General features: G+C 38.0%; 2 protein-coding genes across 5 annotated transcripts in view; one reads left to right on the plus strand and one right to left on the minus strand.

Moving 5' to 3' along the window:
• LOC106882375 (uncharacterized) overlaps window positions 1-11,810 on the minus strand; it is a 51,808-nt gene extending 39,998 nt beyond the window's left edge. For all 3 annotated transcript variants that reach the window (XM_014933034.3, XM_089338295.1, XM_089338296.1), the window contains exons 1-2: window positions 11,670-11,810; window positions 1,456-1,565 (exon numbers count right to left, since the gene is read on the minus strand). In XM_014933034.3, coding sequence (XP_014788520.2) covers window positions 1,456-1,543 — 88 coding nt within the window. In that variant the 5' untranslated portion in view covers window positions 1,544-1,565; window positions 11,670-11,810. The remainder of the gene's footprint in view (window positions 1-1,455; window positions 1,566-11,669) is intronic.
• Window positions 11,811-11,908: 98 nt separating this feature from the next.
• LOC106883353 (uncharacterized) overlaps window positions 11,909-26,633 on the plus strand; it is a 143,556-nt gene continuing 128,831 nt past the window's right edge. The window contains exon 1 of one of the 2 annotated variants that reach the window (XM_089338286.1): window positions 11,909-12,092. The gene's annotated coding sequence lies outside the window, so the exon portion shown is untranslated. The remainder of the gene's footprint in view (window positions 12,093-26,633) is intronic. The other variant, XM_089338291.1, reaches the window with a different exon arrangement.

The following is a 26,633-nucleotide window of genomic DNA, read 5'->3' on the forward strand; positions in this document are numbered from 1 at the left end:
CATAACTTGTAGTGACGTCATTTGGCGCCAAGGTACAGTCGCCATTACTGCGTTTTTATCCACGCATGCGTGGAATTCAACATCTAAACGTTCCCGCTTTTTTCATCCTCTTTCTCGGCTGGCCGGCCATTCCAACTCTGGGGACAGCTCAATCTACATTCCAACGTCTCAGCAACCAGTTTAAGGCTGCCTATTTTCCTCCATAAATAAATATTGTTGTGTTGATAGTACAGAGTTCTGCGTTCCGTTATTGTTTAGAATTTAATATAGGAAAGCGGGTGTACACCTAATGGTGTATAACCACTTTCCTATAAACTCTATGTCTGCTTGTTTATTAACCTCTTTACAGAGTGAGAAACACAAAGAAGACAGACATGTGATAAAATTACTTAGCAATCTGAGACAAGTGTGTAGCCAAGGTAATGTGTGAAATGACATAGGCAACATAACCCAGGAAATAGAGTAAGGACTAAAAGAGGCCGCGTGTGTGTGTGATGGAATGACATGGGGGTGGGTAATTTTGATAACCTCTTTTGGGGACAAAATTGTACATTGTTGCAAACAAACTGGAGAAAGAGAGAGAGAAAGAGAGAGAAGGCTTATTTGATACATTGGCCAGTAATTCCTTCCTTGGAAATCTAACCGGGTGAAAAGATGCAAAAGTATAATGGTAGGTAGAGTGATTGGGAATACAGGAGATGATGAAGGTAAAGTCTACTGGACACAATATGTCCAATATCATGTGGCCTATTAAGAACAGGGGAGGATGACTGGTGAAAAGGGCAGCAATAGCAAATAACCTATGCATCCGCATACATAAATATATGCACACCAAGAATCCCAGGACTACAAATGTACAAAAATATATTATCCCTCCCAGTCTACATCATTACAATTCTTGTGACTTTCATATTCATACATATATACAAATGTGCATGCACACCAACAAAAAGAGGCTCTAAATGGTTGCTCAATAGCTAAATCCCACTCATATCACACTATATCATCTTAAAAGTAAAAAGGCATTAGACAATTGATGAACAATGAATTAATAATGCATTAGTGTGATTTAGTAACTGGATAATCTTAAATTTTTAATGTTAATTATATATACAGTTTTAGCCTTGCTGTGTTTAATGCAAACAAGCATAAACAAATATCTTATTAACAGAAATATTTTAGGATTGTCCTGACTGGTTTAATTTCTATTTGGAGATACCAAACAGATAGATGACATAGTTATACTGAATATAAACCAAGACTTATCTTGCTAAAGTAGCCAGTGTAATTTGCATAACAGTGCATTCTGAAATCATAGGTATTTACATTTAAAATGCCAGATTAATATAACTGAAACAAAAGACAGGAAGGTAATGGCCAGAATGGCTCTCATAATAGTTCTGCTCATTCAGGGCTGAACCAGACAAAACATATGGACACAACTAAAAGACTTACTTGTAATGGGACCCACTGTTACATTGTACTCTACAAGAGTTGATCTTAACTGCTCATCTGACAGGGTTTGAATTTCATGTGAAACCATGACTGAATAGTAAGCGAATCAACTGCAAAGAGAAAGAAAAATAAATATCAATATCATCATAACTTGTTAATCATCAAAAGACGCATAAACAACAATTACAAGAGATCACAAGAGATTGAGAGAATATGTCTGACAACAAGTCATATAAACAATAGAATGTGTAGGAGTTGGGGTGATTGAGCATGAAACAAGATATCAGCTCTTTAAATATTTCAATTGGTTCTAAGGTAGTGAGCTGGCAGAATTGTTAGCAAGCTAGGCAAAATGCTAAGCGGCATTTCATCTGTCTTTACATTCAGATTCAATCAGTTCTAATATGGTGAAATGGCAGAATCATTAACATGTTGGGTAAAATGCTTAGCAGCATTTTGTCTGTCCTTATGTTCAAATTCTGCTGAGGTCAGCTTTGCCTTTCATCCTTCCAGAGTTGATGAAACAAGTACCAGTTGAATACTGGAATTGATGTAATTGACTTACCTCCTTTCCTGAAATTACTGGTCATATGCCAAAATTTGAAAACAATATTTCGATCAGTTCACATACTGGTATGGTGACATCCTCAGAGTAATAAATCAACACAGTTGACATAACATCATCATTTAACATCTATGGCAGGGGCTGGGTGGTTCGACAGGCTCCAATGGGTCCAAAGACTGCATCATGCTCCAATGTCTACTTTCGTATAATTTCTATGGTTGGATGCCCTTGCTAACACCAAGCACTTCAGTGTGTACTGAATGTGCTTTTTTCATGCCACCAGCACCACTGAGGTTGCCATGCAGCTTGTAGGGCTATGAATACCAGGGGAGGTGGGGTTCAGCTTTATACTAGAGAATGAGGGGTTAAAGTATGAGAAGGGTGGGGGTGGGTATCAGCAGGTTCTTGTAGATCTGATAGCTAGTCACACTTACTAAGAGAGGGAAAGAAAAAGAAACAATCAGTAGGAACTACCAAGAGCTAGTGGTGAAGAGATGTCTGAGTGGCCCCCACTGTCAAGGGAGATCTGAGTAGAAGTTGATGGGTGGTTGGTTTGCAAGTTTGTATGGGAAGTAGGAGATGAGGAAGCAGAGTACAACTGTAAAAAAGGATTGAAGGGTGGATGATCAATGAGCTGTGAATTGGGGAAGACCAAAGGATGCAGAAGAGAGCAGGTGGGGGGGGGGGGCAAGAAACAGCTAAATATTCATGATACAGTTGACAGGAAGATGTGAGAGAGAGAAAGATGACATGATTAAGTAGTCTGCAAGAGGTGGGGAACACTGTGCATGATGGGAGGTAATTTTGGTTCAATGTATGGATTTAAATCACTGTAATGTGGATGGAGAACATAATATACACATCACTTCCAGAACTCACTGAGAAGGGGTAGTCTTTTCAAGAACTTCCACAAGGCTCAGGGTCATGGGCAGCCGATCAGTAGTTGAAAAAGGCTGTGCATAAGAAATATGGTTGATGAGGTAAGTTGTATTAGATGTATCAAGACTGAATTAATCTCCTGCACCAGTATGTCCATAGCTGCTGTTGTCCAGTCACAAGTAAGAAGTATCAATATCCATATCTTTGCATATCAGTCAGAATCTACACTGGTTTCCTGTACAGCTGTAAAATTGTGACTAGAGCAGATCTTACATCCCCCATTCACAGGAGATGCTCATGATCTATTCCAGATATCTCATCAATTCTGCAGGCAGAAATTTTTTAATCCATTAGTGGTATGGATAGAACTATTCAATTAGAGCTGATATGGAATTGCCTAAGCTTGTTCATTCAAGGCCAATCTGAGACTACACAACATATTTGATTTCACAGATGAGTGGCAAGAAGGGTAGCAATATGCAAAAGCAATTGCTACAACAAAAATGAACATTGTTTATGTTTACTATCAATTCTATCATAGTTAGGCTCAGTCAGAGGTGATTTGAGGTTAAGTGACAAGAGTAAAAAATTCCAAAGAAAGTCATTTAGCCCAATAAATGAGAAAACTTGTGATCAAAAGGTACTTCAACTGAAACAGTTTTTTTTATTCAAAATGTGCATCTTGGATTAAACTATTGTACAGTGACAGACTTAAAACAGCAGGATATGCCTGACTCAAATGTTTTGGGTCATAATAACTGCAAGGCCCATCATTTTCATTACTGAATACTTTTGTTCTTTAAAGCATAATTAGAACTGTGCTGGGACCTTTATTAACTTTATAACTAGATAATATTTAATACTCAAAATAAAAAATTAATCAAATGTTCAATCACTATTAGTGTACATTACAAAAATACTCTTTTTACCGATATTTCCTATTCTCCATACATACAGAGAGAGGGGGATGGGAGAGAGAGACCAGCAAGAAATTTAATTTCAATGCAACTATATTGGCTCATGGCCTTAAAAATTATCCTGTTCAAATAAACAATGTATATGATCAAATGTAGCAATGATTTAAACAAAAGCACTGGTATAAAATTAATGCTCAGTCTCATGTTGCATATAGATTTGATATGTCATTGCTAACCCAACAATATATGTATATAAATATAAATATATATACTTTCACTACAATGAGAGGTTGTTGTTGTTGAGAGACTAATACAGCAAGAGAGGGAGAGAGAGTGTGTATGTCTGTAAAATAGAAAGATGTCGCTATACTAATTAGTAAGCATTGATTGAAAGCAGGAATAAAAGATACACGATACAGTGTACTTGTATCTAAAAAAAATCAAGTGATGTGATGCCCTACTATTCTAATCAAAGGGACCGTCAGCTGCAAATGGGCATCCAATAAACAGGTAAATATAGTATATTATTATTAATAAATTAGCCTTAAAAAGTGATGAAAAGTATATATTGCCTATATTGCCATGAAGAAAACAAAAAAATCACTGATGATATTTACATTTCTGTGAACAATTATTAGCTATGCAAATAAGCGGGACCATGAATAATTGCACCACACTGTCATCATCATTTAACGTCCGTTTTCCATGCTGGAATGGGTTGGACGGTCTGACTGGGGACTGGCAAGCCAGGAGGCCTCACCAGGCTCCAATCTAATCTGGCAATGTTTCTACAGCTGGATGCCCTTCCTAACACTAACCACTCCGAGAGTGTAGTGGGTGCTTTTTACATGCCACCAGCACGAGAGCCAACCAGGTGAGACTAGTATCAGCCACGTTCGGATGGTGTTTGTATACATACATCTACATACATATATATATATATAAACACACACATATATATACATAAACACACACATATATATATATATACACATCTATATATATATACACGAGTGTGTTAAATTATAAGGCACAAAAAAAAAAAAAAAAGAAAATGATTCTCCCCAGACAACAGAATATGCTTCAACACACAAACTCACATAGAGAATCTTGCAAACCAAATCAAAAAACGATATATAAATAAATAAGTATAAATACACGACTTTTAATCCCCAATCCTGTTATACAACAAATGGGGCATAACTAGCCGGTATACAGCACTTACTCGGTATTACCTGTATCTTTGGGTTTGGCTAAATCCAATACCCTTCTTATATACATATATACATATATACATATATATATATATATATATGTGAATAGTCACCTACCGCTCCGGCAGACACTCTAGCCAAATCGACTACATCCTCGCCAGAAATAGGGAAAGAGGGCGGCTTATAAATGCCAAAACCTACCCTGGCGAAGAATGTACCCCACAACATAGATTAGTAGTTAGCGACTTTGGGATCAAGGCAAAATGGGTGCCCAGAATTAGACAGGCTTGGAGAAGAAGGGTGTGGAAGCTTAAAGACCCTGCAAACGGACAGAGACTTAGAGACAAGTTACTTGAAGCATTTAACGAAATAGAAGGGGATATAGCATCATACAACGTGGAAGACAATTGGAGATTTCTGCGGGACAACCTGTTAAAAGCCACCGACCAGATTTGTGGGTGGTGTAAGGTCCCCTCCCAACCCAGAGTAACGTGGTGGTGGAACAAGGAGGTAGACAGGGCTATTAGACAAAAGAAACAAGCTTGGAAGGACTGGAAGAACGGTGGTAGCAGGGAATTGTACCAATGTGCCAGAAGGGAGGCTAGGCGACAGGTTTATTTAGCCAGAGGGGAAGCAGATAAGGAAAGATTTGCCAATGTTCTGCGCCGTGAGGACCAAAGACTCGAGGTATTTCGTGTTGCAAGACAGTGTAGGAGAGAGAATAGTGATGTTGTAGGAGAGAAATGTGTTCGCATGGAAGATGGTACGCTTGCATTAAATGAGGATGCAAAGAAAGAGGTCTGGAGATGCCACTACGATAGATTGCTTAATAAAGAGAATGAATGGGAGAAAGAGAGCCTGCCTTATGTCGACCCAATAGAGGGACCAGCTATCCGAGTTGATAGTACCAGGGTAGATAAAGCAATTAAGAGTATGAAGACCGGGAAAGCCCCCGGCCCATCAGGAATCACTGCAGAGATGCTCAAAATATCTGGCAGTGTTGGCTATAGCCTAGTCACCCGTATTACGAACCAGGTGATACACGAAGGAGTCATACCCTATGACTGGTGTAGCAGCATCATAGTCAACTGCTACAAAGGTAAAGGGGACGCTTTAGATACAAATAATTACAGAGGCATCAAGCTGTTAGATCAGGTTATGAAAGTTACAGAGAGGGTCATAGCCCAACTAATTAGGGAGCGAATCAATTTAGATGAGATGCAGTTTGGGTTCGTGCCAGGTAAAAGCACTACTGATGCCTTATTTCTAGTGAGACAGTTGCAAGAGAAATACCTAGCCAAGGATAAACCTCTGTACCTGGTTTTTGTTGACATGGAGAAAGCCTTTGACAGGGTCCCCCGATCCCTTATCTGGTGGTCAATGAGGAAACTTGGGATAGAAGAATGGCTAGTGAGAGCTGTGCGAGCCATGTACAGAGATGCGGCCAGTAAGGTGAGGGTTGGAAATGAGTACAGCAATGAATTCCGGGTAGAGGTAGGGGTCCACCAAGGTTCCGTCCTCAGCCCCCTATTATTTACCATAGTCCTCCAGGCAATCACAGAGGAGTTCAAGACAGGTTGCCCCTGGGAGCTCCTCTATGCTGATGACCTTGCCCTAATTGCGGAGTCACTATCAGAACTAGAGGAGAAGTTTCAGGTGTGGAAGCAAGGTCTAGAATTGAAGGGCCTTAGAGTCAACCTAGCTAAAACCAAAATCCTAATAAGTAGGAAGGTAGATAAAACACAAACCCCTTCAGGTAGATGGCCCTGCTCAGTATGTAGAAAAGGAGTAGGTAGTAACTCTATAAGATGTACCCGGTGCAAGCTATGGACACATAAGAGGTGCAGCAACATCAAAGGCAGGTTAACTAGCAAGTTAGTTTTTGTTTGTGGCAGATGTTCAGGTGCAATAAAGACTGCAAACAAACAGGAAACAACTTCTATCTCATTCCAGGGTGAAAAACTAGAGGTAGTCGATAGCTTCCGCTATCTGGGCGACCAAGTTAGTAGTGGGGGTGGGTGCGCTGAAAGTGTAGCTGCTAGAATAAGAATAGCCTGGGCAAAGTTTAGAGAGCTCTTACCCCTGCTGGCGACAAAGGGACTCTCACTCAGAGTAAAAGGCAGACTGTATGACGCATGCGTACGAACAACCATGCTACATGGCAGTGAAACATGGGCTGTAACTGCTGAGGACATACGTAAGCTCGCAAGGAATGAAGCCAGTATGCTGCGTTGGATGTGTAATGTCAATGTGAATACCCGTCAGAGTGTAAGTATCTTGAGAGAAAAGCTGAACATTAGAAGCATCAGTTGTGGCGTGCAAGAGAGACGATTGCGCTGGTATGGACATGTGGTGAGAATGGAGGAGGATAGCTGCGTGAAAAAGTGCCACACCCTAACAGTTGAGGGAACCCGTGGAAGAGGTAGGCCCAGGAAGACCTGGGCTGAGGTGGTGAGGCAAGACCTTCGTACATTGGGCCTCACCGAGGCGATGACTACGGACCGAGACCTTTGGAAATGGGCTGTGCGTGAGAAGACCCGGCAAGCCAAGTAAGATCGTTGCCAGTGCCCCTGGACTGGTACTTGTGCGGGTGGCACATGAGATGCACCATTTTGAGCGTGGCCGTTGCCAGTACCGCCTGACTGGCTCCTGTAGGATTTTCGAGCGAGATCGTTGCCAGTGCCCCTGGACTGGCTTGTGCGGGTGGCACATAAAAGACACCATTTCGAGCGTGGCCGTTTTCGTGCGGGTGACACGTAAAAGCACCCACTACACTCTCTGAGTGGTTGGCGTTAGGAAGGGCATCCAGCTGTAGAAACTCTGCCAAATCAGACTGGAGCCTGGTGTTGCCATCCGGTTTCACCAGTCCTCAGTCAAATCGTCCAACCCATGCTAGCATGGAAAGCGGACGTTAAACGATGATGATGATGATGATGAAATGGAGCAAAACGCATATAAATAAAAGTTCCTTTAATTCTTACACATGTTTCAAAATATATGTGTACTCTACCCCAAAGAAGTAAGAGCTACTGGAATTCCACATATATTCATCGGAACCAACATATAGAAGCAAGACAAATGCGAAATGATGAGGTAACTTACGAGTTATAATATTACATGTGGCGGGGGCACTCCTGTTGGCTCAAGACAAAGTATGTTAAGTTACCTCAATAAGGATTTCCTATTTATTCAACATTTTATTAGTGAAGAATGCTACTTAAATATTTCCTTTTCTCACAGCACCATAACTATGTTCATGAGTATTCATTTTTATTGAGACCATTTTTGTTTTGTTTTTTTTGGGGCCATTTTTTGTTTTTTTAATATACCTCAACTTCAGTAGATTTATCTGAATTTACATCAACTTCAATGAAGATAAAGCATAAAAATTTAAAATCAAAAAACATCTAAAAACTAATACTGAAGTGGAAAAATAATTTTTCTTGTTATGTCGTTTTTTGAATCAAGCAGCAAGTTGAGGTATGCTTGTATTTTTGTTATATTGTGTGGAAGATGAAAAAATGGTTATGCAAAAATTGAAGTCGATGGGTATTCGGAATCTCTGTTATTGAAAACATAGGAATCCAGTGGGAAAAAAAAAATTTTGGTGACTGGGCACTAAACTAGATCCTGAAAGTTATGAGGGGGAAAAAAACGGATCATGTAAACTTTCTGACAGTCCTCTCCCCACCCCTTCGGAAAACATTTTCCCCACAAATTTCTTTATAATTGTAATCTATGCTGTTTGAAAGGCGTTTCTGTAAAATTTCATCAAAAGATATCCATTTTCCTGAAAGTTATGAGGGGAAAAAAACGCTTTACATCATATATTTTCCAGTAAATATTGGTGCCTTGTTGTGCCACTCTTCTGAATTTACATATATATATATATATATATATATATATATATATATATATATATATATATATATATATATATATTATTGTTCTTTTATTATTTTACTTGTTTCAGTCATTTGGCTGGGGCCATGCTGGAGCACCGCCTTCAGTCGAACAAATCGACCCCAGGACTTTAATCTTTGTAAGCCTAGTACTTATTCTATCGGTCTTTTTTGCCAAACTGATAAGTTACGCGGACGTAAACACACCAGCATTGGTTGTCAAACAATGTTGCAAGGGACAAACAAACATATACACACACACATACATACGACGGGATTCTTTCAGTTTCCGTTTACCAAATTCACTCACAAGGCTTTGGTCGGCACGAGACTATAGTAGAAGACACTTGCCCAAGTGCCCAAATCAAAAAAAGCAACACAGATTTTAAAGGTTATTGCAATACGCACGTTTCATACTACTCCATTTATTTTTAAGTAATGCGAGCATTACATTAAATGCAATATGTAGAGCAATCTTCAGCTGCACAAGAATGTAGAAAATTACAGTAGAATAGACATTATATAATTGTGGCAACATTTAAAAACTAGCCTGCTAGCCTTGGCTATGTCAAGATGGATTTTTATGTATTCTTCTTCCCACTTAGATTTTAAATGTTGCCACAATTAAAATATGTCTATTCTACTGTAATTTTCTACATTCTTGTGCAGCTGAAGATTGCTCTACATATTGCATTTAATGTAATGCTCGCATTACTTAAATAAATGGAGTAGCATGAAACGTATGCACTGCAATAATCTTTAAAATCCATGTTGGTTTTTTTGATTTTTGATCACCTTGTTTTTGGAATTGTTTTTGGATAATACCATACTATATTCTGGTGCCTAAACATAAGTACCACATTCAATTTTGAATCTAAATCAAATATATATATATAGATTTTTGCTGAAAAATTTAAATTTTACAAACAAATTTTTTTCAGAATCGTAATCTTCGTATTTCATCATCATCATCATCATCATTTAACGTCCGCTTTCCATGCTAGCATGGGTTGGACGATTTGACTGAGGACTGGTGAAACCGGATGACAACACCAGGCTCCAATCTAAATTTGGCAGAGTTTCTACAGCTGGATGCCCTTCCTAACGCCAACCACTCAGAGAGTGTAGTAGGTGCTTTTACGTGTCACCTGCACGAAGGCCAGTCAGGCGATACTGGCAACGGCCACGCTCGAAATGGTGTCTTTTATGTGCCACCCACACAAGCCAGTCCAGGGGCACTGGCAACGATCTCGCTCGAAAATCTTACAAAGGCCAGTCAGGCGGTACTGGCAACGGCCACGCTCAAAATGGTGCATCTTATGTGCCACCCGCACAAGAGCCAGTCCAGGAGCACTGGCAACGATCTTACTTGGCTTGAAAATGTGGGGTGAGGGGTGAATTTTTTTTCGGAATCACATCTTCCATAACCAAAGCGTGGGATTCCGTAAAAAAAAAAAAATCAATATATATATATCCATTTTACCGGAAGTTATGGTGCTTTTTTTCATATTCAACTTCCGCCCGTCCCTCCCACCAAAAAAAACCCACCCTTTCTTAAAATTTTTTTTTTTTTTTGACACAAACCCCACTTTTCTGCTATGGGGAATACGAATCTGCAAAAAAACTGGCAAAAATTGGCAATTTTAAATTACCACCCCCACCTCTATTTCCTTCATTTTTAAAAACTTTTCTCAGAATTTTTTTTTTTTTTTTTCCACAATATGCAGAAAAATACGGAGATTATGATTCTGAAAAAAATTTCCCAAAATTTTTGTAAAAGTTTTTTTTTTTTTTAAGAAATTTTTTTTTCTAAATATACGGAAAAATACGGACATTATGATTCAGACTAAACAATTTCAAAACATTTCTGTAGTTACGATTAGGGTTAGGGTATTTGGAAAAGAAATTTTTTTAAATAGCCATAGGCGTAGGAGTGACTATGTGGTAAGTAGCTTGCTTACGAACCACATGGTTCCGGGTTCAGTCCCACTGCGTGGCACCTTGGGCAAGTGTCTTCTACTATAGCCTCGGGCCGACCAAAGCCTTGTGAGTAGACTTGGTAGACGGAAACTGAAAGAAGCCCGTCGTATATATGTATATATATATACGTGTGCGTGTATGTTTGTGTCTGTGTTTGTCCCCCATCATCGCTTGACAACCGTTTCAATTAATATTCAATTTGTACATTAAATTTGCATTTAAGTGACATGAGCATAATTTCATCAAAGAAAGATGTACCTCAAAATGTTATATGTGGACCTATCAATTCATTGCAGCACATAATGTATACTTAGGAGTTTTAACATGTTTTTACTGTTAAATTCAGGTATATATTTATATATAAATGTTTTTAGAATTTCAGTATTTTACTCTTGAATTTGTTTTTTAAATGCTAACTGTATTTGAAACTGATGCATTTTCGTTTTCATGTTGCAATAAACTCAGGCAATTTATTATATTTAATTTAAAGTTAGCTTTACTACATTAAGATGTTGAAAGTTCACGTTTCTTTTACTGTACTTCTCTCTCAATATATATATAGTTAAAAGAAGAAAAGAAAATGGAAATAAGTTAACTATTATTTATTGCAACATGAAAACGAATATCTTTGAAGACACAAAACACAGGCATTCTTTCAAAGAATGCCAGAAACTTTACATGAGTGCGCGCGAGAATGCTTGATAAATATGAAGTTATTTCTCACAAAAGGATTTAAAATAGTAAAGGAATAACTTACAGTGTAGAGAACAGCGTGTATATAAGTGTATACGCAATAGTTATAAATGCTTGTTTCAAATTAAACAGATTTCTTGGAAACTGTTTTTGTTTTTGTTATTAGTGCACTTCCTTTCAATTGCGCATGCTCAACAAAGCAGATCTTGGAACCTATTGTTTGAGACCGTACTTTAATTTTTTTTAAATCTAATACAATTAAAATTAACGAATTGAATGTTTGATATATTCACATTAAATTTCAAGCAGAATGTCGGATAACAGATGATATGTCGCCATTTTAGCTTTGGAATTTAATATCTACTTTGAAGGAAGCAGTATTTTCATCTTTATCACCACGTGCATATGTGACAGCTTTTATATGGTCTCATCGCCTGCTAGGCATAGCAGCTAAATTCTCTCTCATTGCACTAACGTCTTAAAACAGGTAAGAAAATACGAGATAATATAGTCTTAGAAACACTAAATAACATTAAATAATAGGTCTGCTCGATTAGAGGGTCATGACCCAGTGGGAAAAAAAAAAAAAAATTCTAATAGGTGTGCAAGAACTTGCTGCGAACAAATATGAAGAAAAAAGCGCGCGCTCGCGAACGGGATGGGTGGGGAGAGGCCTCGGAACATTCACATCCTGAATGTTCCGAGACGCCTCACCGGAGCCAAGAAACAAAAGAGAAATAGTGTAATAGATGTAAAACGACTTGCTCTGAACGAATATGAAAAAAAAAATGTGCTCCCGCGAAAGGCGGGGTGGGAAGAGGACTCGGAACATTCACATCGTCACACATCACACAGACACACACACACACATTCACAGACAAACACACACACACTCACTGTGTGTGATGTGTGACGATGTGAATGTTCCGAGTCCTCTCCCCACCCTACCCCCGTTCGCGAGCGCGCATTTTTTTCTTCATATTCATTCCCAACAAGTTGTTTTACACCTATTAGACTATTTTTTAAAAACTTTGTCACCGGGTCAAACACTATAATTCAGAGGCCATGGAATGACGATATGTGACGATGTGAATGTTCCGAGTCCTCTCCCCACCCCCGCCTTTCGCGGGAGCGCATTTTTTTTTTTTTCATATTCGTTCAGAGCAAGTCGTTTTACATCTATTACACTATTTTTCTTTTGTTTTTTGGCTCCGGTGAGGCGTCTCGGAACATTCAGGATGTAAATGTTCCGAGGCCTCTCCGCACCCCACCCCCGTTCGCGAGCGCGCGTTTTTTTCTTCATATTCGTTCGCAGCAAGTTGTTTTACACCTATTAGAATATTTTATTTTTTTATTTCCCACCGGGTCAAACCCTTTAGTTTGACCGATTAGAGCTGACCTGGGGTTAAACAATAGCTGCATTATTACCACCACAAGCCATTGAGATGAAGAAATGCTCTAAGTGATCGTCTTAAAAACAGCAAAATGTAGTCATCGATATATAATTTTACAGAATGGTCACAGTCGGCACGTCTGCTCATTTAGCACTGACCTTTATTGTTGTAATGATACGAAACTAAATGTACTGAGTTTCACATTGTTAAATATGTTGTCGCGGATAAAAGGTAGTCAGCTTGGTGGCTGAGGGGGACGGCAGTTGAGTAGACAATCATGCACTCTGAATCACGTTATTGTAGTGCTTGCATGCATTCGTTCACAATTTCCACATGCACGCTTGACAGCATCTGCATTTCGGGAAAGCGAGATGTCGCCATAGTATTGTTGTTTTTCTTGTGCACCGTATGATTTGGTTAGGGGCACAACATGCACTATGTAGCCGATATAACAATAAATAGACTTGTATATAAATTTGTAGCAATGCCATCAACTAAACGTGTAGTCCGTGTGTATGTGTATTCTTTCCATTTGTCTCTGTGTCTCCTTTTCATTGTCCTTTTGTTTTGTGTCACGTCGCGTTCACTGACGATGTTGGTACATTGTTTAGTAATGTCTAATGATAATAATGTGCTGGTAATGCGATTAGTTTTGATTAGATATATTTATCTTGTACTTTTTCTTTTAGTCGACATATATCCAATGTTGCAAATGCTTCATTTCGCATGCTTGAAATTTGTATGCTGTGGTAGGGATCACAGTTCTCTTCTTTTGAGTCAGTATGAGCCTTGTTGCTTGATTCTAGATCGTGGAATTTTTTGTGTGCTCTTTTTCCATCTTGTTCCGTTGACGACAGAATTTTTTCCGGTGTCTTTTTTGTTGCAGAAGTTGCAGGACTTTTATGCTGGGCACTTTCTTCATCCAGATTAACTGACCAGTGTCCTGCCTTTGCATCTAGGTTGCTGAAACGCTAGAACCAGCAAACTGAGGGTTCAACTCTTCCACTGTTGGGATTTTGTGAGGGCACCTTTTCAGTGCTTGATTAAGTTTTTGTGGGTTGATACAGATGCGAAGTGATCCAGCATTTTTAACAGAATATGCTTTGCTTGAAAACCAATCTGTACGTTGTTTCACAGGCTTGATGACCCCCCATTTCTTCCATCTTCTGGAGTTCAATATTGAGCTTATTTTTCAGGTGAACTAAGCATTTGCGAGGTGTATCAATGAAGGGTTCCGACCCTGCTTTTATGTACAGTTGTGTGGGTTCTTTGAAGTTGCTCAGGCTCTTGAAAAAAGTTGGGTATGTTTCTTTCAGGCCTTCGATTGTTGTGACATCAGGAGTTGAATCTATGACATGATCACAGTGTATTGTTATTAAGAAACGCAGCTGCTCACAACCTCCTGGGCCCCATTTGGAAGATACTGTTGGACTAGATTGCCATTGGGTTTAAAGATATCTCATATCTTTCAAGCTACAATGGACAAAATCATTGAAGATCTCCCAGGGGTTGTTGGAATAAATGATAACATTGCTGTCCATGGCAAAGATGAAGAAGAGCATGACAGAAATCTACAAAGACTTATGGAAAAAGCAAAGGAATCTGGATTGGTATTCAACTCGGACAATTGCCACATTTGTCAACCTGAAATCTCTTTCTTTGGAAATATTTATTCCAAAGATAGCACTAGGTCAGACCCAGCAAGGAAGGGCTGCAAAAAAGAAAAATATACCATTTGAGTTGTCTGAAGACCACATACACTGCTTTGAAAAAATTAAAGCAACCATTTCAGGGAAATCAAACCTCAGATTCTTTGACCCAAAGAAACCAACAGGACTTGAGGTAGATAGCTCTTTGAAAGAACTCAGAAAAGCTATTGTACAAGATGGCAAACCTGTGGAATTTGCATCAAAAGCCCTTGACAGAACTCAGTCAAACTACCCAAACATCGATCATGAAATGCTGGCTGTGGTATTCAGAATTATCTGTTTCCACGCAAAAAAAATTTTGAAAAACGTGGGGGGGGGATTTCCGAGGGTTCTGCAACACCCCCACCCCATTCTCCGGACAAAAAAGTGTTTTGTGGCACATTAGGTTATCGTCATTCTTTCAATAAAAAAAAAATTTCCAATGATTATGGGATGGGGGAAGCCTGGTTACCCACCACCCCTTCTTTTCCAAACGAAAGTAAGGGGTTTGCGACACATTAGAAGGTCAGGGTACTTGATTCTATGCAAAAAATCCAAGGTTTCCTTTTTTTTTTTTCTTAGTGAAACTCATGTGGGTGTACTTCCCAAAATTTACCAATAATTTTCAATGGACATAAGTATTGACTCCTAGAAGAGGTCATTTGTAGCTAAAAGTAAGGTGGTTTTACTTTTACAAACCACAATATTGTAGTCGAAGTTGCTTTATTTGCATTTATACTTGTTAAGCACATGAATTTGTGAAAAACATGATAAAATCATAAACTGATGGACAATTTTTTGTAGTTTATACCATACAGATGTACATCTGTGCAACAGTCCATTTCAGTACTCATCAGTTAATTGCCTAATTTCTCTAGATTTCTCATCTCACCCTTTCAGTATGGTACAAAACAGTCAAATCTAGAAACTTAAGTTCTCTCAGCAGTTATGATGTAAGTACGTGCTTTGACCCCTCATAGCTTTCTTATTTTTATGAATTTTTACAAAATTTTTTCAATTCTGTTTTCTGCATAACGGAATTAATATGATTATGCGAAAAAAAATAAAAGAATTTGTAATCCTCCACCCCTAGTTCCAAAATTTTCTGCTGTTTTCCTATTTCTTTTTTTATTTCATGGTTTTAAAATATGGACAGTCTGAATCTACCATTCATTTCTCTTTGTAATTTCCAAATAACTTTTTAATACTGTTATAGAAAAAAGTCAATCAATGGTCTTCACTCTTTTTCACATAATCCTGGACTTTATATGTAAAATGTCAGTGACATGTTGCATGTCCATCAGCAATATTAGCAGACAGTGGTATGAAATTTTGCAGGGAAATATGTACTCAAAAATTGTGAAAGACAAGAAGAAATTGGGTGGCCTGAATCATATAGTCCAAGTAGACAAAAGTCTTCTTTTTAAGAGGAAAAAGGAAGTTGGAAGAGTGGTGAAGTTTTGGATATTTGTGATCGTTGTAACTGACGGTGTGCCAGATTTTTATGCATGTATGTGCGTGTATAAAGATATAATTAAAACAATATGTATACACCCACATTATATATATATATATATATATATATATATATATATATATATTTATAAAAAGGAAGTTTGAAAACGCCACTATATAAGATACATTTTAATTTTCTCAGAGATATTTTACATGTTTTGGTTCTTGAAAAAATGAACCTTACCAAAAATGCATATTTTTAAAAATGTAATTAAAAAGAAAAGTTTATAATTGTTTCTTACTAGTGTCAACCACCACCACCATGATAACTATTACTGCAAACAACGGTCCCTGCTACTACTACTATTACTATGACCAGCAGTCTCTGCTACTGCTGCTATTACGGCCAATGGTCACTCCCACTACTACTACTACTACTGCTGCTGTTGCTGCTTCCTCTACTACTGCTGCTATCACAGACAACGGTCACTACTACTACTACAGCCAACGATTCAAGTCAACGCACTAGACAGCCATTATGTCCCCACACATAAAACGCTTCCATGTGGACTCAGTTGACACCAATAAGAAACAATTATGAACTTTTCTTTTAATTACATTTTTAAAAATATGTATTTCTGATAAGGTTCGAACCGAAACATGTAAAATATCTCTGAGAAAATTAAAATTTGTCTTATATAATGGCGTTTTCAAACTTCTTTTTTATAAATATATACCCACTCATATGCCACCTATACTTTTTATCTATCTATCTATATATATATATATATATATATATATATATATATACAACAAAACCTAATGGTGTGAATTCTAAAACTCCTTTTGGGACAAACAGTTTTCACAATGAATTCCAATTTAATCAGAATCTACATGATCCGAAGCAAGAATCAAATCTTTGGGGCACAATTGTGTAGATATGCTGAAATATTTATATATATATATATATATATATACACACACACACACACACAGACATGCAGGAAGTAAATAGACACCTTTAATTTTCAAAATCTTTTATTTAATATGCAAAGTGAAGAATTGAAATGTAATCGATAGGTAGGACTACATACTTTAGTATTTAGTTGACATTCCCTTTGCAGTTTTTAATTCAGAAACTCTTTTTGGCATTGAACTGATGAACTTTGTGATTGTCTTGTGGAATTTCTGCCCACTTTTCACGCAACAATCAAAACAATTCATCTTTAGATTTAGGTTCCTGTCAAGTTTTTTTGTATAGCTCTATCTAGTATGCTCCAAAGATTTTCAGTTGGGTTCATGTCAGGAGATTGGCTTGACCAAGAAAGCTTTTTGATTCCATTTTCAGTCAGTCATTGTTGATTCCTTTTCGCTGTGTGGCATGGAGCCCCATCTTCCATGAATAAAAACTCATTTTTCATTATGTTATTGTATGAATACATAGGAAGTAGTCCTTGCTTAAATATTTCAGTGTATTTTTCAGAGTTTATAGTTCCAACACATTTGATCAGCTCAGAACGACTATTGCTGGTGACAGCTCCCCATACCATTACAGAGATACCACCATGTTTCACAGTTGCTTGGCGTCATTTCAAATCAAATTCTTCATTGCTAACCCGCTAGACCCAAACACGTCCACTGTCTGGAAGTAATGCAAATCTGGATTCATCTGAGAAAAATCACTCTATCCCAAAATGAACTGGATTTTTTTCCCTCTTTTCATGATATTAATTGGTTGAAGAAGTTTTCTAGATGCTCGTCCATAATACCCAAGCTTATGCAGATATGTAACACACATTCTTGGATTAACTTCTAGCTGTTTTGCAATGTCAGAAGCCTTCAAATGGGGTTCGTTTTCCACAATTCTCTTCAAACAGCGAAGCTTCCTTTCCAAGGGCCCAGGACAGCCGAGACGAGAATCTGTTGATTCTTTAGAATAATGGAATAAAACCCAGTCATAATAAGAGATCTATTTCCTTAATTTTTAACTACTTTTTCTAGCACACATAAAAATGTCGGCAAGTTTTGAAATTGAGAGTGGGGGAATTTTAAAAAAAAGTTTTCTTGCATAATCATATTAATTCCATTGTGCAGAAGACTGAATCGAAAAAAAATTGGGAAAAATTCCTAAAAATAAAAAAGTTAAGAGGGGTCTTAGCACATGCTTACATCATAATTCCACCATTTTCTCTTTCTCTCCATGTCTCACCACACATTTCCCCATCTCTCTCTCTCTCTTTCTTTCTGTTGATCTGTGTGTGTACATAGAAATATATTTATAGAAAGACTAGCAGTAATACCCGTCATTGATCAAGTTATTACTTCTACTGTTTCTCAGGCCAAGAAGCTAGAAAAATGGGTATATCATATAGAAGAATAGCTTTATGGAATCCAGTTGACTGCAACGGCACTGAAAAGGCTGTAGGTCATGTGGAACATTACTCTTCATATAGAAAAAGCATTGCACGTCATGCATTTGTTTGATGTTCATTTTTTTTATGGTCTTTTTTTGGTAAACATTTTTTTTATTAGGAATATCAGTAAGTAATAGTGAAATGAAATTACAAATGCTGTGTCCTGTCAGTGTTAGTGCTGAAATTTCGATGGTATATTACAGGAATGGAAGACGAGGCAACAGTAAGTAATAGTCCAATGAAATTACAAACGCTGTGTCCTGTCAGTCAGATTTAGGTTTACTTGTCCTGTGTGTGTGTATTGCAGAAGAGAAAAACATGTAATAATTGAAGTAGGAAAAATGGATTTCATATACGAACTGCTGTTTGTTCTTCAAGTTGCAATCCAACAACTTTTAGTGTTTGACTCTGACTTTTATTAATGCTCATGGCAAAAGAAAGTAGGATAGGAAACTGTACAGGCTTAAATTTGAATGGGACATTAGATGGTATAACTGGTGTGTGAGGAACGAAGATGATGTCACGTTTACCACAACCGGTGAGAATATTTTCCTCAAGGCAGTTCATCATAGATAGGTTTGTGCATGATTAATGTTGCCTCCTTTGAACCATTTACTTTCACTATGGGATGTCACAACCAGTGAGAATATTTGCCCCTATGCAGTTCTTCAGAGGTTTGTGCACAATTAGTGTTGCCTCCCTTGAACCATTTATTTTCATTTTATGGGAAAAACAAATACACAAACGGACAGAATCTCTCTTTTATATATATATATATATACAGAGAGAGAGATTAAGATTATAGATATATACTCAATAATATATATATAGATTGTTCTTCATGCCTCATATATAGGTATATAGACCAACGCAGTTTATACAACCTTTCCTTTTCTCTCCCCACTCTCCATCACTGCATAGGTATAATCCACTTGTAAATCAATACAAATTTACACAACCTCTCATTCTCCCTCTCTATCTCTTTATCTCTCTCCATATCTCTATTTCTCTTTAAATATATACAGAAGGAAACAGCCAACAGTCATACTAAAGGTATCTTGAAACTAAAGGAGTGCAGAATTGAAATTGTTTTTGAGAGGCTGGTAAATATCAGAAGGGGACAACCCAAATAATATAATAACAGCAGCACTAAAGAGCAATGGTTACACAAGGGCCACAGCTCAGAGCAAAAAAAAAAACAGAATCCATCTGGTCTTATGCTCTCATCAGACCTCACATTCGCACTCTTGACCCCATCTTTGAAAACAAACACAAAAAAAGATGACAAAAATGGAGACACTGATGTGAGTGACAGATGTTTCCCTGGCTCTGCTGACCCATCATCATCATCATCATCATCGTTTAATGTCCGCTTTCCATGCTAGTATGGGTTGGACGATTTGACTGAGGACTGGCAAGCCAGAAGGCTGCACCAGGCTCCAATCTGATCTGGCAGAGTTTCTACAGCTGGATGCCCTTCCTAATGCCAACCACTCCAAGAGTGTAGTGGGTGCTTTTATGTGCCACCGGCACGAGGGCCAGTCACATGGTACTTGCAATGGCCACACTCAAAAAGGTGTTTTTTATGTGCCACCTGCACAGGAGCCAGTCCAGCGGCACTGGCAATGACCTCGCTCGAATGATTTTCTAACGTGCCACCAGCACAGGTGCTAGAAGGCGACGCTGGTAACGATTACGCACAAATGGTGCTATTTACGGGCCACTAGCACGGAAGCCAGACAGCTGCTCTGGCAATGAACACGCTTGGACAGTGCTGTTACTGCTCCACTGGCGCAGGTGCCAGTCATCGAGTATGGTTCAGTTACGATTTCGATTTCACTTGCCCCAACAGGTCTTTGCAAGCAGCGTTTAGTGTCCAATGAGGGAAAGGTTGGCACGGGTGCCAGTCGTCGGATTCGGTTCGATTTCGATTTCAGATTTCAAATTTCAAATTCCAGAAAGAAAAATTGTAACCATGAGTAGAAAACCTGCCAGGAAAGGAAACCAGCACTAATGGCCCTACCACTGCCAATGTGAACAACCAAGGAGATGAAAGGGCTAAAAATGATAAAGAAACTGAAGAAAAAGGTAAACAAAAAGATCTCTGAAAATAAGCAGGAACAAAATGATTACGACACAAATAAAAAAAGAACAAAAGACAGCTCCCAGGAAAAACAACTAAGGAAAGAAATAAGTTAGACTGCCCATATGTGAAGTTACCAATAGTCAGGCCTGTCACCAGACTTTGGGTAGGCACTAATTTGTAATAATGCCATTTCCCAATGCAAAACCATGGCACAGCTGCATGAGGCAGGACAAAAGTTTCCCTCCAAAGGGAATCAAAGGATGAACAAAGACATCAAGGAGGAAATGGTTATGCATACCTGCACCAAAACTAACATATGCTGATGTAGTGTGGACTACTTCTAAAAACCTCTCTATCTGAATAAGCTGTCATAAGGGCTGCAACTGAGCAACAATCATTTTTATGCATGGTACAAAAGACTGTATAGCAACTGACCTGGCTACATCAATTTCAGAGTCGGAGTCATCCCCACCAACACAAGACCATCACAGCCAATGGTTCCAGGGTGACCACCACTGGCATCAGCACAGATATCACATCAATACTCTTACTAAACATTAAATAACTGTTACAACTCAGTAACAGAACCAAAATTTCCTTCCTGAGAGACCTTGTAGCATGAAATCAAGCCTTGTGCATAGCATTTACTGAAATGCATTTAAAACCCAACATCACAGATGCAGAAATACACATACCAAAGTATGTTATACAGAGAAGTGGAGTTACAGTGTACATCCATGAACAGCTCACATCCCTTTTGTCATACTCAAACTTGGTGTGTGATACACTAATTGTACATATAGTTGAAGTCTTAGAACAACACATCAGTATACTTCACATGGGAGACTTTAACCTGCCCAATGTAGGATGGCCTTAGGACCTCTCCTCTCCTTGTTCATTCTCACCAACATGTTATACATGGAGTAAGTAGTACTCCAACTAACCAGGGCAGACAATTACACTTGGTCTCTGTTTCACAAACAATATGAATCTCATCCATATTGTGAAAATGACACTGACCACAATATAGTACAGCTGACCATGTAAGGACCAAAAGAATCTGCAGACATGCAGCCAATGAGAAGCACCCAAAATCTATCCAATCTGAGCATCCATAAAGCAGATTGGAAATCAACTGAGAAAGTGGTCTTCAAACAGGATTGACCTTAAAGTTTCTCTACACCTGACAATGACATGAAACTCAAAGAATTCATATCCATAATGCAAGCCATATGCTACAAGTTTGTCCCAGAGAGAAAGGCCACAGTACAAAATTCCCAGGGAAATGAAAGTTCTTATGAGATGTGTGCAAAAATCGCAAACCACCTAAACAGAGAACTCACTAGCAGTGAGAAACCCTGCTGGAGATTGAGGAAAATCTGAAATGCTCTTATGAAAAAGGGAGAGCAGATAAAGAAGCCTGGGGGATTAAAAATATAAACTCAAACCCTAAAGCGTTCTTTTAGTATGCCAAAGAAACTGCCTCCATGCATTGCGGGATAGGGCAACTCTTCCAAAACGATGTTTCCCTCACAGAAACCCAATGAAGATAAGTGAAACACTGATGAACAATTCAAAAGTGTCTTCACCCAACCTTTACGGCGCATGTGAGTCACCAAACCTGTAGAGTTCTTTACCACTACAGAGGCAGTTATAATTGATTACATCAACATCAATACTGGCCATGCATGAGGTAGATGCAAACTCAGCTGCTGGCCCTGATAGATTCCCGCCAATCCTCAAGTCATGTAAATGAGCCCTTGCAAAACCATTGTAGCTTCTTTTTTAGAGCTTTCTTGTAAGTGGTAAGCTCCCAGGTAAATTGAAGGAAGGAATACTATGCCCTAAGGGAGAAAGCAGAGATGTTAAAAATTATAGGCTTATCTCTCTGACTTCACACGTCTGCAAAGTCATGGAACGAATAGTCTGAAGAAAATTAATTGTAATCCTTGAAGAGAATGATTTGCTAACTGATGCCTAGTATGGTTTCTAAGTAAAAGCTGCTTGATGCAACTCTTGAAGTACTATGACTAGATGTTAAAGCAGTTACTCAACAATTCAAATGTGGACATGTTGTATCTTGACTTTACTAAAGCCTTTGATAAAATCGATCAGGGTATGATATATCACAAGCTGTGTAATCTTGGTATTGTCGGAAAACTTGGAGAGTGGCTACACAACTTTCTAAAAGATAGAAGTCAGGTAGTAGTAGTTAACAGAGTTACCTCCAAGGAAATGCAAATAATGAGTAATGCCCTACAGGACACTCTCTTAGGGCCATTGCTATTCATAGTGGTCCTCTCAGACATGCCCTCAATTGCTTAGATAGTCACTCTTGCTAGCTATGCAGATGATACAAGGGTCTCTTAGAGGATACAGAACCCTGGAGATGTGCACCTGCAACAGATGTTGGACACAATGTACAGGCTGGCTAAGGACTATGACATACAGTTCAATGCTGGAAAACCCCAAGCCCTACACTATCAGCACATGAAGTGCAGACAGGATACACTGGCCCAGTGGAGATTGCAATCCCTGAATCAAAATCAGTGCGAGACCTGGGTATTGACATGAGTAATGATGCATCTTTCCAGGTGCATATTACTGAGTTGGCAATAAAATTCGGGTGGCCGGCTTGATCCTTCGAATTTTCAGAATGGGAGAACAGGAAACCATAAAACTCTTCTGGAGGACACTTGTTATCAGCCGTTTAGACAACTGCTCTCAACTATGGTCATCATAGAGTGTAAAATTAACAGCAGAACTCGAAGCAATCCAGTGAAACTACATGAAGAAGATCGTCTTGATGCAACATATCAGCTACTGAGAGAGGCTGAAAAGTTTAAGATGCTACTCTCTAGAATGAAAGTGAGATAGATATGCAGTAATATGTATCTGGAAAATCCTAAGACTTCTATAAAACTTTGGCAATGAAAGTTATACAAACAGTAGAATGGGGCACCACTGCATTGTGCCAAAGATACGGGATTATTAGGATACAGGACCAGATACTGTAACAGCTTGGCTTTCAAGGGCTCACAGCTCTTCAGTATCCTCCCACAAAGCCTGAAAGACTTACTTGGATGGATGCAGTTGCCTTCAAAACTAAACTGGATCTCCTCCTGTCGAAAGTTCTGGCTGAATCTATCTCACAACAGGAAATGCAGATGAAGGCAGCAACATCAAATTCCATCATTCACCAAATTCCACATATCAGAAAAAGTTTCAAGTAGTGACTGTGTAGCAAAGAAAATAGCGGTACCCAAGCATGATCACAAGTCTCAAGCTGTATGACGAGAGGTTAGGAAATTTAGTTTATAATGCTTACATAGAGAAGTGAATTAGAGACGAGTGGTTCTTTATAACACAGTTGCGCAAGTACTGAGAATCATGTGTTGCTCTCTGGTGAATCTCTCAACCTTTGCGATTGTTCTGGCTTGTTTGTGCCAAGAAATGACTTGTGTGTTCCCTGGCTGCTATCAACTTCTGTAAAGATTTTAGTGCTAAATTTCTTATAACTAGAGAAAAGAACGCAAATCTGAGCATGTGAGGTCAATATTTCCCTATAACTTTCAGAATAGATGTGCTTTGTGTGTGGGTGTAGGTGCAGGGGTGGCTGTGTATTCGCGATCTGGAAATAGCGCAGTTTTAATTTGTAATTGAATTTATTCTTATGTATGTATTGTCATGGCATACCAGCAAATGGTTCTTACACTATTTGCATATAGCCATAGATCAGCGACTCAGTTCTCCCCCAATTCTTTTCAGGTACATGTGATATTGGTAAGCAACAAAAATGGCAAAATATCAGTACCCATTATTCCTGAATGGGGCTGGAGATAAGTTGTCTCGCTTGTCTTTGACTTTCAGGTGTTTTTACACACTGTCCCCAAAGCACTCTGAAGTGTACTGGCAAACAAACAAAACATATACATTGAGTATGTGCAATAATGTTTAAAACACTAGCGTTGCTTTTAATTTATAATTGAATATATATATATATATATATATATATATATATAAGAAATTTTAAAAAAGGAAAATACACACACTTTACATAGTTTTAATATAATTTTTTATATATCGACCGGTTTCGCTTTCGCTATTCATAATATTATGGTTTACTTATTTGAATATGTATTTTCTTAAGAAGAAATTTTTGTCCATGTTGTGTGTGATGATATTTACGAGTGAATATCATCACACACAACATGGACAAAAATTTCTTCTTAAGAAAATACATATTCAAATAAGTAAACCATAATATCATGAATAACGAAAGCGAAACCGGTCGATATATTAAAAATTATATTAAAACTATGTAAAGTGTGTGTATTTTCCCTTTTTAAAATTTCTTATATATATTACAACTTACCACGTGGGGATAATCGAAAATCCTCTCTGTTACTACTATATATATATATATATATATATATATATATATATATATATATATATATATATATATAGACCACATGTTGTGTCTACTAAGACCTAGTAGTTCTCAAAAGAAATTCAGCAAAATACCAAACCGTAAGCGAGCAAGACATTGAAAATTACATACATAAAATTATGTTTTAATTTTATGTATGTAATTTTCAATTTTATGTATGTAATTTTCAATGTCTTGCTCGCTTACGGTTTAGTATTTCACTGAATTTCTTTTGAGAACTACTAGGTCTTAGTAGACACAACATGTGGTCTATTTCTAGCACATTAAATGTCCACTTTACTGGTCAACTTTATATATATAAAAATATACCTTAATCCCCTAAGATCTCAGATATTTTTTCTGAATCTCTTGGATTCTTTCAATGTGCTAGCTTCCTGGTAATAAATCGATATTAATTAATATCTGATTTTTACCCTATGTTTTAATTTTATATATATATATGTATATATATATATGCAGTTAAATATATGTCCGGTCATAGAGTGACCAATCTTTTCGCATTCATAAAGCACTTAGTTTTATAGACAACTCATCAGACTCTAATGCTGGAAGGCATATAACCTCTCTTCAAACCGGAGATAGAAAACCGATACAGTCAGTTAATTAGTAAACAAAAAATAATATACAGTTTGAGCTTTAAACCAGACGAGTTATCTCCCTTGGCAAACCTCATGGACCTAAAGGGTGAACAGGACATCTCTGCCCTTAGGCTGTTTTCGGTTTGCAAGGACTTTTCCCAGCTCTAATCAATAAACAGAGAATCCAACACCTGAAGCAGGTAGCGTTTGAAATGGGGGCAGGTGATATAGATCTTATGTCTTGAGTTCACGGATTCTTGACCGCTCTGCTTTGCAAAGCTTGCATCATCCACTCCCGTTTATATAGGACCCCAGCTGCTCTATGATACTCCATTTAATTTTTGTGTGGGATCCCTTCATCCTTAAGGCACCACACGTGGCTGGCCAGGGATGAGACGTAACATCTTTCTGGAACTGTAAAAGTGGACCTGTGGTTGTACAGGTGCTGCTTAAAATGCATATTTTTACATTGCCTGGTAGATGTCAGAGTTAGAAAGCACCAATAAGTTGGAATTTCTCCATTTTGACGGGGATTTTTCAGATTTTTTTTTTCACAGTGGCCTTGGAAATGATCTGGAGCATCTTTATTTCTAAAAAAAATTTTCAAAAAATTGTTCTTTTAACCCCCCCCCCCCCCCATCATCTCTTCTCTGGACCGAATTTGGTCAATTTTGTGTGCATTATGCACAATGGTTTTTTTTAGCACTATGTACTTATAAACTACAGGAGAAGCCTTTTGGGCAAAAACAAATGTACATATGTTCAGACGAAAAAGTGTTATTTAAGGGATATTTGGCTGTTGTTTCTAGCATATCCCATGACCTGTAATGTTTAGGTTTGATAAAAATCATAGATTTTCAAAAAAATTTTTTTAAATTTATGTTATTCATGAGGAGAAAATATTGAAAAACATCAATACTTGTCAGAGTGAGAAAGAAACAAGGAAGATGGTCATGGGAT

Source organism: Octopus bimaculoides, chromosome 20 (assembly GCF_046866305.1).
Source record: "Octopus bimaculoides isolate indiv1 chromosome 20, ASM4686630v1, whole genome shotgun sequence".
Taxonomy (NCBI): Eukaryota; Metazoa; Mollusca; class Cephalopoda; order Octopoda; family Octopodidae; genus Octopus; species Octopus bimaculoides.